This window comes from Poromitra crassiceps (genome assembly GCF_964638095.1).
Source record: "Poromitra crassiceps genome assembly, chromosome: 16".
In the NCBI taxonomy this organism is placed as follows: domain Eukaryota; kingdom Metazoa; phylum Chordata; class Actinopteri; order Beryciformes; family Melamphaidae; genus Poromitra; species Poromitra crassiceps.
In genome coordinates, this window is record NC_139645.1 from 11,630,972 (window position 1) to 11,644,608 (window position 13,637).

Here is a 13,637-nt window from a genome sequence, read left to right on the forward strand (position 1 = left end):
ATGCTGCATAATTAAGAGTGTTGTAAAAACTAAACAATCCTAAATAATAATAATAATAATAATACCAAGACTGTGAGTCAATCTGCTGACGTTCTAGCCGAGAAGACAGCCACTCAGCCTGGTGTAGGAAGGACAGCCATGCAGGAGGAGTGCTGCTTAAAGGTCAAGATGTTTGCTCAGCCAGCTCCCATCCTCTCCACTGTCCCGACTCACTTCCCAGGCAACAGGCCCAACCCTCACACATGTATTCTCTCTCTCTCGCTCTCTCTCTCTCTCTCTCCCTCCCCCTGAGTCATCAAAGGACAAGTGTGTTTGCGCAGAAGTGCCAGTGAATTCTTGGAAGGCCCCTCTCTCTCTCTCTCTCTTCTTCCTGGCACTGCTCAGCTGACAGCCACCCTGCTGCATGTCACACACTGCAGGGCAGAGGAGCAGATGTGTGCACGTTTTTGTGGTCGGACATGCCGTTTTCATTCGTACTCCCTGCCTGAGGAGAAACGTGTGAGGAAGCAGTTATATTTGGAAAGTCACCCTCATAACAGTTGAAACACAGGTGGAGTTTGTCCATACAGTATAACACACAGGGAGGTTGCCAGCACAACTCCGTAGCAGTGTTCTCAAAAACAATTGGAGTCAGTGGGGACCTTCAGAGTTCCAAAAATACCTATTTTTACGTCATCATTTAGTGCAAATCTTAATTTCATCTGATTGATTTGCAATGAATCTATTCACCTTATTCAGACTGGCTTGAGAGACTAACAGGAAGTTGTCAGAAGTTTCGATTGTATTTACACTTCCTGAGACTCATAAACCTAGTCTGACACATAATGTGAGTCAAACTAGGTTTGACCAGGTGAGTCAGATTAGTTTGAGCAGGTAAAACAGCTGGCGTTTTGAACAGGAAGTCGTGATACAATGGGTCAAGTGGGCGGGGCTGCATAAGGTGAACAGGTCTTTCTATTCACAGTGTGATTCCGTTTTTTTTTGGATCTCTACGAGGTCCTCATTCATTTCAGTTGTTTTGGAGAAGGCTTAACGTTACTACAAAGTTGTGCTGTGTTGTGTTTTTAGTCGTGTTATATGGACTAACACACGTTTCATTTGGCATGATGAGGGTGAGTAGTAGGGGTGGGGGGAAAAATCGATTCACCTAAGTATCGCGATTTTTAATGTCACGATTTTTTGAATCGATCTTTTATTCCAGAATCGATAATCGCAAAAAAAAAAAAAAAAAAAAAAAAAAAAAATTGGGTGCTTGCAGTCAGGCCACTTACTGAACAGCAGGCCAGGCGCCACCTACTGGTTTACTAGTGGTTTTATTACTTTATTAGTTAGTCTGAAGTAATAATTACACTTCAGGGTTAAAGTGGGTGCATCTCATTGTAAAATTGGACTTCAAACGGCCCAAATCTGGCTTCAAACGGCCCAAATTGGGCTTCAAACGGCCCAAATTTCACGCGCGTCGGCCCATATCGGCCTGGCCTGCTTGGTATCTAATGCCCGGCCTGAATTATGATCCCAGTCCACCCCTGTTTTTAACTATATCGCCCAGCCCTACTCATGATATATAATATACAGTCTCTAGTGTATGATTAAACTTTTCCCATGTTCTAATCTAGTGTAAAAAAGCAAACAAACTGAAAAAAGAAAAGAAAAAAATAAACAAAAATCGCAATAAATCGTAATATCGAATCGCAATAATCGTAGAATCGCAATACTTAAGAATCGCAATATAAATCGAATCGGCACCCAAGAATCGTGATAGTATCGAATCGGGAGATAAGTGAATCGCCACAGCCCTAGTGAGTAGATGACGACAGAATTGATACATTTTTGGGTGAACTATTCCTTTAAGACAAATCTCCCATAGCTAATCTTCTCCGTGTCTCGCCTCTCTCTCCCTCCCTCGGTCTTTCTCCCACATCACCTCCCACCCTCCCTGTCGTCCGCTCTCTCTCTCTCTCTCTCTCAACTCGTAGTCTCTCTCTCTTATCTCTCTCAGTCGGCGCGTCGGCGTCGTCGTCTCTCTCCCTTATCTCTCCCCCCGGGCCGTAAACACAGAGCCCGGGTCGGGTCCGACGAAGCACTTGGAGTTGGCTTTTGGCTCGGTCCCAGGTCAGTAGTTGGCCCTGTCCAATTAAACCGTACACATCTCCGCTCACGCTCGGCTGAGCGGCGCTGCCCCTGCAGGCCTGCCTGCGCTCCTGTGTCCCGGCCTTACATGGGGGAATTCACATCAGTGGCTTTCAGAGAAGCTCCAAAGAAGGTCGTGTTGACCGCACGCGATGATGAGGAGAAACATCAGGCGGATCTAAGAGGCCTTCTCGTTTTTTTTCACCGGCTTCATTTTAGGTCCAGAAGCATCTCAGCTGCAGGTCATTCTACAGAAGATCAAGCAAGGCAAACGTTTTATTACAAATACTCATGCGGTTGTATTTTTCTTTCTTTTTATACCTGTTTGGCTAAAAAGCGAGTGCACTCCAGGAACAGCGTTCACCCAAAAATCCAGTTCAGTTATTATCTACTCATCCCCATGCTGGTGGAAGGTTGGGTGAAGTTTTTTTAGTCCACAAAACATCTGTGGATGGAGTTTCCCAGGGAAACAGAGTTACAGCATTCTCCGAAACAACTCAAGTATATGGTGACCAACTTACAAAAGTAAAAACAATTCAAAGAAATGGCTCCGTACTGCTCGTCTGGTGTAAGCCAAGTCTCCAGAAGCCCCTATGATGCCAAGTTGACTTAAAAAGACACAAGTTACACCCTGTTTGTAGCTGAAATCTTCACTAGCTGTGAGCTTAAAGCACAGCTGCACTGTAGCTGTGAGCTACAGTGCTAAAGTGCTAAGTGCTAAGTGCTTTTCAGCTAAAAACAGGGTGTGTAAATGACGTCTTTTCAAGTCAACTTGGCATCTCGGGGCTTCTGGAGACTTGGCTTATACCAGATGAGCAGCACTTTTTTCTTTTTTTTTAACATAGAGACACTGCGTAACGCGTCATCATTCAGAAACCACGCCCAAAACGGGGGGAAATGGAAACCCCCCCTCCAATCCTGGCGTTCTCCTATGTCACGTGCATGGTTGCGTGTTGCACAGAAAGATCGTATATACAGAAGATGAACACTCCAACTTACTTCCTTGACAGCTAGATCCACATTTTTCTTCTCGCCAATTCTCAATGGCTTCCTTGTTTTGCTCGGGAGTACAAAAAAACTTTAACTGGCGATTTTTTACATTTGTTGTCTGCGCAGCCCACCACACAACAGCTTTTAGCTATGTTTAATTCAAGGAAAATTACGCTGGTGTGTGGAAATGAACGGAGCCTTTCCCCAGTGATGGGCGTGGCCTATTTCATGCAGTGTATCTATAGATAAGTTGGTCCACCATACACTGCAGTTGTTTAGGAGAACTGAACTCCAGGAATGTTTTGTCGACTAAAAAAACTTCACCCGACCTTCCCCCGGCATGGGGCTGAGTACTAGATAATGACTGAGTTTTCATTTTTGGGTGAACTCTTCCTTTAAGAGGAAAATGCTGCCAATGCAATAAAGAGCAGCGGGTAATTGTTGGTTGTGTGTTTTCAACATCAGTGATAATGAGCAGGCTTTAGATTTCATATCAGCAGAGATGATACCCATGAATGCGGCACAACTATGCATCATCAACTTCTGTGCCGGCAGCCATACTTTAGCCGGGACAGGATCGAGGGACAGGATCGAGGAGGGACAGGATCGAGGGACAGGATCGAGGGACAGGATCGAGGGACAGGATCGAGGGACAGGATCGAGGGACAGGATCGAGGGACAGGATGGAGAGACAGGATGGAGAGACAGGATCGAGGGACAGGATCGAGGGACAGGATCGAGGGGCAGGATGGAGAGACAGGATGGAGAGACAGGATCGAGGGACAGGATCGAGGGACAGGATCGAGGGACAGGATCGAGGGACAGGATCGAGGGACAGGATCGAGGGGCAGGATCGAGGGACAGGATCGAGGGACAGGATCGAGGGGCAGGATCGAGAGACAGGATCGAGGAGGGACAGGATCGAGGGACAGGATCGAGGGGCAGGATCGAGAGACAGGATCGAGGGACAGGATCGAGGGACAGGATCGAGGAGGGACAGGATCGAGAGACAGGATCGAGGGACAGGATCGAGGAGGGACAGGATCGAGAGAGAGGATCGAGGAGGGACAGGATCGAGGAGGGACAGGATCGAGAGAGAGGATCGAGGAGGGACAGGATCGAGGAGGGACAGGATCGAGGAGGGACAGGATCGAGGAGGGACAGGATCGAGAGAGAGGATCGAGGAGGGACAGGATCGAGGAGGGACAGGATCGAGAGAGAGGATCGAGGAGGGACAGGATCGAGGGACAGGATCGAGGGACAGGATCGAGGAGGGACAGGATTGAGGGACAGGATCGAGGAGGGACAGGATTGAGGGACAGGATCGAGGGACAGGGATCGAGGGTTTCGCTACGCACGGCAGTCACTGTTCTTTGGCCTTGCTGGGCGGGACAGGAGACATGAAAGCAGACAGGGCATGGCTGGTCGCCGCATGGCTGGTCGGGCCCCTAACCCCAGGGGCCCTGATGGAGGTGAGCAGGGGTCGCCCCCCCCTCCCCTCCCCTCCCCTCCCCCCGCTCTCATTAAGGCTATAGCAGCAGCACATTAGCGAATAGCTCGAGGGAGTGAGAGGGAAATGGCTTTAATCAATACGAGACTGGCTGTTTATTTTGACTGACATTAGCCGGCTCTCCTGAGAGAGGAAGAAGGAGGAACACGCCCAACCCCCACCCACCACCACCACCACCCAAACAACACCACCCACCCAACCACTCTTATCACCCAAGACTCCACAACACGCAGGATTATAACAGATCTCATCAAGCCCATGTGCTTATATCTGGACGGCATTGGTTATAGCACTCCCCCCCCCCCATTTTAACAATATATATGAACAAAAATGAACAAGCTCAGACACAGTAACGGGAAGAAAAAAAAAAGAAAAAACACATATATCAACAGTTATCATAATGTGTTGCTACCATCCATATAAAGTGCTTATATACAGGTATAGAGGTAGGCCAGAAACGGGTCCCAAATAGTTAGAAACTTTTTAAGTGAGTTGGTTCTCAAGGATCTGAGCCTCTCCATCCTTATAACAGAGATCATGTCCGTCAACCACAGTTGGAAAGAAGGTGAAGAGGGGGACTTCCATTGTTTCAGAATTAGTTTTTCTGGCAACAGTTGTCCCCAGTGTCAGTGATTATAGCACTGTTGCCTCACAGCAAGAAGGTCCCAGGTTCGAACCCCGGTCCGTCCCAGGTCCTTTCTGTGTGGAGTTTGCATGTGTCATGCCCACTGCTCCTAGTTCTAGGAAGGCTCCTAGTAGAGGATGGGTCAAATGCAGAGGATGCATTTCCCCATGGGGATAAATAAAGGATAACTTAACTTAATTTAAAATAGCGAATATTACTGGCTTTTACAAATAGAGGTAATTGGTGCTAATGTCCTGGGTCAATTCACTAGCTAACTGACCTGTGCACCTGGTGGTTTGGGATATGTGATAACTTCAATACTGATTCTAATATTTGTTACAGTTTGACAAATAAATCGTGCGGGATGAATGATCACCTCCCACACGTGGGGCATTAGCGCAGACACCAGTTGGGTCATGAAATCTGTTTGAAGACTAAAGAAAAACTAGGAGCGAAACCTCCACCAACACTGAACAATTCTCCAGCTGGCTGTTTATATTGTTTGCCTTCTGGGTTGGATGGATCTTCCAACAAAATAGCAGGTGAATGAATGCTGTTTAGGAGCTGACTTGTCAGACCTTCCCACCAGCACATGAAGGCAGCATAGTTATAGGAATAGGAATAGTAGCTGGAAAAACTTAAGGGTGGACTTGTCTACCATATTTCAGACAGTCAGACAGACAGACAGAGACAGACAGACAGACAGACAGACAGACAGACAGACTCACAGTCAGACAAACTCACAGACAGACAGACTCACAGACAGACAGACAGAGACAGACAGACAGACAGACAGACAGACAGACAGACAGACAGACTCACAGACAGACAGACTCACAGACAGACAGACAGACTCACAGACAGGAGAGGTAAAACACTGCCCTTGCTCAGAATCCCACTGTAACGTGCCTGAACTCACAAACCTTTTGCAGTAAACGAACTGCAAACAGCCGGGCGCCTCTCCCATTCCCACCCTGCACAAATAAACAACAGCTCCGTGCCGTTATCTCGCAATTACATTACAGCTATAACGATTACAGGCCATAATGGCGCAGCGGCTGGAGAGCATATTGCAGGTGGGAATGTGCCCTTTGACCTTTTTGGGGAAGGTGTGAGTCATGTCAACAGTGACGCCACCACCTGACTGAGGATCTGGGGGGCTGGTCCAATAAGAGGAGCGTGGGTGGGATCCTGGCCCGGTCTTAGTGGAGTGACCTACACAGGAGTGAAGAAAAGCAATATGTCCTAATTCTAACCAGGGGCCGGTCTTAACCTTTGACCCCCGGAGATTTAGCTGTGACCCCGTCTCGCCCAGCATTTGAGGAAAGTCCTGGTCCAGAGCCTGATGATGGATATGCAGAGAGCGTGCTGCTGAATGAATTGACACAACCTCTAACAGATGTTCAGTTCCAGCTAAAGCTGGAACACCTCAACCCGACGGCAAAGGACGCGGCAACGAAGGCCGACTGGCGCGTCGCCTGACGTCGGCGGTGTGGGGGCCAGAACGTTAAAGGGGAACAACTACCCCCCCGCCCCGATTTCTGGCAAGACGGCATTCTGCTCGATTTGAAAAAATAAGGAAAGAAGTAGAAGGGCGTCTCCTCTTGTCTCACTACTACACTCTTTGGCTGTGTTCAGACCGGAATTATAAACCGGGAAACGGTGACATGACATTTTTCCTCCGCATAGAGGAAAAACGTTATATCAGAGAGTGTATCAGAGATAGAGTACGACGTTATAAATATAGCCATGTTATTCACCTTATGTTCCAACACAGGGGTCGGCCAGTTACTTCCTATTGTGTTTACACTTCCTGTGACAGTACAGTTGTCATAGACTGTGCTCCATAGTTGATTGCTCTATTGCTGACAAAAATGTGTTATTGTAAGTCGCTTTGGATAAAAGCGTCTGCCAAATGACGTAATGTAATGTAATGTAATGTAATGTAATGTAGTACAGTACTAGTGACTCAAAATGGTTAAAAGTGATATCAATTTGGTCATTCAGTGGCGTTTTACTGCCGTGTAACATTAACTAACGTTAGCCGCTACCATTAGCCACACTACCCAATTACCGACAACGCCTTGCGTTATCCCAGCACCCAGGGCTCACGCTACATTTAATGAATAAAATATAGCTGATCATATTTAAAAAAAAAAACAGCAGCACACCAATAATGAAAAAAGAAGATAACGAAGAAGACGTCGCCTCATTTTCACCAGTTTAGTCTTGACCGTGACGGCTAACGCGTACCGGTGTCAGGCTACACCTTCATCAGAGCACTGGATGGTCTTTGTGCCTCAGCAGCTGCTTCGCATGGAGACGTAGTAAACAATTGTAGAGAAGAGAAATTAAATGAAATAGCATGGTATGTACACAACAATACCCAAAGAGGGTTGCGGTAAACGACCTCAACGAGAAACAGACGTCTGTATTCGTGATTGTTGTTTGTGTTGTCGTCGAGCGGGCTAGACCCCGAGTCAGACTCTTGCTCTACTATGGTCCCTTCCTCACTTAACTTCCCAAGCCCCCTTCCAGGACATCCAGAGTACCCGGGTACAGTGTCATACCTCAGGGATTATAAGATTATCTTTTCACAACCACTTTGACTGAAGCACAGCCTCTTTCGAGGCAAGCTCTCACATTATAGGCCCATACGGCAAAATAACTCAAAGCTACAGAACGGCAAACAATTTGGCATTTTAGCCAGCCAAGCAAAACTAAAAAATAGGCTATTAAACGCAGACACAATAAGACGTTCTCCTACCAAGCGCGGGTCAACAACAAAGCCTGTGTAGAAATCGTGTGAAAATGATAACTGAAACAAACCAGAAAGGCACCCGAAGACATAATTATTTTCAATTTTTTTTAGTTTAAATTGATTTCTTGGCTCTGCACACATGCCCGTAGGATTTTGGAATCAAGGTTCTAGTTGTGTTACTTTCATAATTATGGATGAATACAGTAATCATCCAATAGGAAATCCCTGATCTGGATCAGCACCAAAATATAATCAGTTGTTCCTTGGCCCGGGGCCGATCTGTCAATCAAATTTAATGGAGATCCATTAATAAGTTTTGGAGAAGTCTTGCTGACAGACAGACAAGCTAACAAGCGTAAGCATAATCTGCTTGGCACCATCAGGAACAAACACTTGAACAAACAGTGCAGCGTTGGCCAGGACTCATTTATTAGCTGCACGCAGATAGCATGGACGCATTCAGCAGACCTCACCGAGCAGGACATCCTTATCTGGCTGAACTTTGCTGCTACAAGACAGTTACTGTCCAACGGTTAAGGTTCACTCCTTCGCCTCGTGCTTCCGTCTGACAGACGGGCGCCAGAGCAAACCGTCCTCAGGACCTCCTTTAAAGGAAGCACAATACGATTGTGACGCTGTCTTATGTCTATCATTCAAAGTAGATCTGGTTGAAACGTGACGTTGGCGTGGCACGTAACGTGAGGAACTGTTCAAAAGGGTTTGAAAGCTCATAATCCGGAGCGCTCACAAAGCTTCAATTAAAATGACTAAATGCCAGCAACCATGGTGTCTTAGGAAAATGGAACAGTTTTTGTTTTTTATTTTATTTATTTATTTATTTATTTATTTATTTATTTATTTATTTATTTATTTATTTATTTATTTATTTATTTATGTATTTATGTATTTATTTATTTAATGGGGGGGCACCCAAAAATGTGCAACATTGAAAGCTGTGAAGTTAAAGTTTTATATGATGGCGAGGCGCCGTGGCAGGGGGCGGGCGGGGGCGGGGCCGGGGGGCGCTGATGGTTTGTAATGGTATTTTTGGCTGGAATTTTTATGTACGTCTACTGGCAAACCATTACCACCAAGTTTACCACTATGCTGTTTTCCAGGAAATTAAAGTCATTTGATAAACATTTGGCCGCTAATTGCTTTGGATAAAAGAGGTCGGTGGTTCGATCCCCGGCTCCTCCAGTGCACATGTCGAAGTGTCCTTGGGCAAGATACTGAACCCCAGTAGCACTGAGCACCAGCACCCTGCTTGGTAGCTCACTGCCATCAGTGTATGAATGTGCGAAAGTAGTCATATTGTGAAGTGCTTTGGATAAATATAATAATAATATAATATTGTGAAGTGCTATATAAATGCAGTCCATTTACCATTCCGTTTAGAAATAGCTAAAAAGATGAAAATGTTATTTGTCATCTCGTTATGACTTGATTGGCTCATCTTGCACAGTGCATGTCCCAAAGCAAAGTGAAGGATTCAGGTTCCCTCCCGGCAGAGAGGCAGAGTGACATCATCGCGTGTAACAGCAAATTAGAGTCCTCATTTTGAAGCTATATGCTCAGTGTTCCATGGTAAGTAGATTAAATCTGTTCATGGCTCCTTCCCAAACATACATTCCTCCACAGAGGCTTATCAGAGAGACACGACTGTTCCCTGAGGCCCACATCATTCTCCTCTCCTCTGCTCTCCTCTCCTCCTCTTCTCTGCTCTCCTCTCCTCTCCTCCTCTCCTCCTCCTCATCTCCTCTCCCCTCCTCTGCTCTGCTCTCCTCCTCTCCTCCTCCTCATCTCCTCTTCTCTGCTCTGCTCTCCTCCTCTCCTCTCCTCCTCTTCTCTGCTCTCCTCTCCTCTCCTCCTCTCCCCTCCTCTGCTCTGCTCTCCTCTCCTCCTCTCCTCCTCCTCATCTCCTCTCCCCTCCTCTGCTCTGCTCTCCTCCTCTCCTCCTCCTCATCTCCTCTTCTCTGCTCTGCTCTGCTCTGCTCTCCTCTCCTCTCCTCTCCTCTGCTCTCCTCTCCACTCCTCTCTTCACTTCTCCTCTCTTCACTTCTCCTCTCCACTCCACTCCTCCCCTCTTCTCTTCTCTCCTCTCCTCTCCTCTCCTCTCCTCTCCTCTCCTCTCCTCTCCTCTCCTCTCCTCTCCCCTCTCTCCTCCCCTCTCCTCTCCTCTCCTCTCTCCCCTCCCCTCTCCTCTCCTCTCCCCTCTCCTCTTGTCTCCCCTCTTCTCTCCTCTCCTCTCTCCTCTCCTCCCCTCTCCTCTTCTCTCCCCTCTCCTCTCCTCTCCCCTCTCCTCTCTCCTCTCTCCTCTCCTCTCCTCTCCTCCTCTCCTCCCCTTCTCTCCTCTCCTCTCCGCTCTCCTCTCCTCTCCTCTCCTCTCCTCTCTTCTCTTCTCCTCTCCTCCTCTCCTCTCCTCTCCTCCTCTCCTCTCCTCTCCTCTCCTCCCCTCACCTCCTCTCCTCTCCTCTCCTCCACATGCAGAGCAGTCTGACTGACAGTGCTCAGACAGACAGCACATCTCCTCTGACACATTACACCAAATGCAGCCCAGAACATGTACTCAAGCCAGTCTGTCTCTTCCTCAATCTTGGAATGCTCCATAGAGTCTGTCTGTACTCCGGTCCATTAACATTTGGACAGAGGAAGGTGTCGTCTTTCCGTTCGATGGTATTCAACCAATCACGACACATGTTCACGAAAATAAATATATAATTAAATAAAAATATCTCGTCCAATTTCCATTCTGCTCAGCAGCTAGCTAGCTAGGATTCGACTAGTTTGTTTTCCAGTCGGAGCTCGTTGCCCCACCCCCTCTGCCGATGTGCGGAGAGCACATGCTTCCTCTGATACATGTGCATGGGATACAGTGAGGAGTTTCACAGCCACGACATAGTGCATGGGAGGATCACGCTATTCCCCCCAGCTCCCCTCCCCCCCACGAACAGGCGCCCCGACCGACCAAAGGAGGCACTGCAGCAACCAAGACTCATACCCCACCGGCTTCCCACCCGCAGACACGGCCAATTGTGTCTGTAGGAACGTCTGACCAAGCCGGAAGTACCGCTGCCGGGAATTGAACCCGGGTCTCCGGCCCGCTGCATTGAGACAACTGTGAAACTGATTCAAAGAATCATCCTTCTACACTCTCTCTCTATGAAATAATAATATGTTTAAGGGGACATTCAAACCAAAAGTGTTTTTGCAGCTGCCAGCGTCTTTCTGCAATTCATTCTCTATGTAAGGACGCGCTAGACGTGCTCCTCTTTCAAGGACCGCACCTGGCGTTTAAACGCTGGTGGCGTCTCGTCTTTTTGGCGGAGCGCTCTGGGCGTTTTAAAGCTGAAAAAGTTGAACATTTGGAGGAAAAGCGCGCTGCTCGTCTTTTTACTCCTCCTACATTTTCTCCTCCCAGAGGGATCCTCAACCTCGCTGCTGCCAGAATTGGCAATAATCTGGCTTTCATGTTGACAGTGAACAACATCAAACAGACAAAACTAGCTGGCTACCGTCCTTGTGTTCTGATCTGTATTGCACACGACTGCAGGGGAAAATAAAACGAAGCGCAAAAAAAACGCTCCGTGCGCTGTGTTTTGTGCACAATGGAAGCGCTCTCAACATGATTTTCATAGCGTTCTGACTGAAAAAAAAACGCTTTTGGTGTGAATGTCCCTTTACAATCCATCAATTTGCCCTCGAGGACCCCCTGGTGGTCCTCGGACCCCACGTTGAGAACCAACGCTTTTTAGGAGATTAAAAAAGCAGATTAAGGAGATTTAAGACAAATTGGGGGGGTTTTTAGGGATCAGATTTTGCAGTCCTTTCATTTTCCAAAGAGCATGTTCTCTGTTGGGGATGGGATTAGATCAGATATGAGCGGGGCTATTCAGAGCCAGTGACATTCAGGAGATCAAGGTAGTGTAGCAGGATGAGTGGAAATGTAGAGCCAGGGGTTAACAGGCAATCTGCGAGATACGGCTGGAGGATGACCTCAGCCACTGGCAGTGAGCAGCAGATTGGATCTGACTTCTCGCCTCGGAAAAATAACAGACGCGCTGCTGCCCAAGAGACTGGAGGCAGCTGTCTCTGCTTCACTTCAACTTGATTCAATTCACAGCCAATCAGTGGTGGAATTTGAATGTCCAAACACAAGTGTGCTCTTATCTGTGGTTGCTGCTAACTTGCCTCCTAAAAGGAAAATGGACTGATTTGAAGTATAGGCATCCAAATCAACTCTCAATAACTGTCAAACTATTCATCATTCATCTAGTTTGACAGTTATTGAGAGTTGATTTGAGTTAATGAGTTATTAATTTGAGTTAGTGTGGACCAGTGATGTCACTGGTCCACACTTTAACACTCAATAACTGTCAAATTAAATGACAGACTTCAAAACTGTTTACAGTTTTCTGATATACTACTGATGTTCTAATGATACAAAGCTGGTTGAAAATGGGCAGAGTGTTCTTTTAACTTACCTTAACCTTAACCTAACCTAACCTTAGTTTTTGACCCCAAAACTTGGCTTTTTACCAACTGGGGACATTGCTTTTGTCCCCAATTGCACAAGCCGTCCCCAGGTGTGTGTGTGTGTGTGTGTGTGTGTGTGTGTGTGTGTGTGTGTGTGTGTGTGTGTGTGTGTGTGTGTGTGTGTGTGTGTGTGTGTGTGTGTCTCTCTCTCACACACACACTCTCTCACACACACACACGCACACGCACACACACACACACACACACACACACACACACACACACACACACACACACCCAGTCAATCATTTCAATTCCCATGCTGAGCCTGCCTGATAACTTCACCATTTGAGCAGATAGCTACTAATTGCTGCAACAATAAACCTCCAACTTTAACTGTGGGTCTTACCTGGTCAGTGGTGGTGGTGAGGAGGACATGGTAGATCCTTGTGAAGAAGAGGGGTCAGATCTTAACATTGACGGTCGTCAGGTGCTGCTTGGGTCCTGGTGTGGTCGGATCATGGTCCGAGTCGCGCCTGTGCTGCACAATGCGTCTCCAGTGCGGCAGGCTGCTCCGCTGGGCTGCATGCAAACTCACCCTCCATGCTCGCTCTCTCTCTCTCTCTCTCTCTCTCTCTGGGACCCGGGGACCTTCTCCTTCTGGGATTGGGACAGTTTGAAGAAGTCAGTCAGCTGCGCAGCGCGTCCAGCAGCTCGGTGTGGTCAGTGGTCCAGCACACACGCGTTTTTTTTTCAGGAAACAATCATCATCTTCTGCCACAGACGATCAGGTGGGGAAAAAATAAATGCAGGGAAACAAATGGGTTCTCTAACAATTTTAAGCTACGAGATGAGTTTGGATCCTTTGTTAAGTTAGAAAGCATGAACTAGGCTGTCTCAAAAGGCGCATGTGTAGCCTTATTATTCCAAGTGGGAGAATTCAAGATGAGTCCTCAAAACGGCTAATTGCCTCCAGGCAGGTGATTTTCAGTCAAAACTAAACGCCAGCGGTAACAGTCCTGCAGCAGGTAGCTCTCGCTCTGTCGCCTGTCTGTCTGTCTGTCTGTCTGTCTGCCTGTGCCTGTCTGTCTGTCTGTCTGTCTGTCTGTCTGTCCGTCTGTTCTGCGCTGCATTCCTGCACTGCA

At 47.4% G+C, this 13,637-nt stretch overlaps 1 protein-coding gene across 2 annotated transcripts in view; it reads right to left on the minus strand.

Moving 5' to 3' along the window:
- The window catches only part of adamtsl5 (ADAMTS like 5), an 81,793-nt gene that overhangs the window by 41,100 nt on the left and 27,056 nt on the right, over positions 1–13,637 (minus strand). Inside the window, exon 1 of one of the 2 annotated variants that reach the window (XM_083652942.1) lies at positions 12,902–13,249. The exons of the other annotated variant lie outside the window; for it this stretch is intronic. Coding sequence (XP_083509068.1) covers positions 12,902–12,969 — 68 coding nt within the window. The 5' untranslated portion in view covers positions 12,970–13,249. Of the gene's footprint in view, positions 1–12,901; positions 13,250–13,637 lie in introns of those variants that run through there. 2 annotated transcript variants of the gene reach the window in all.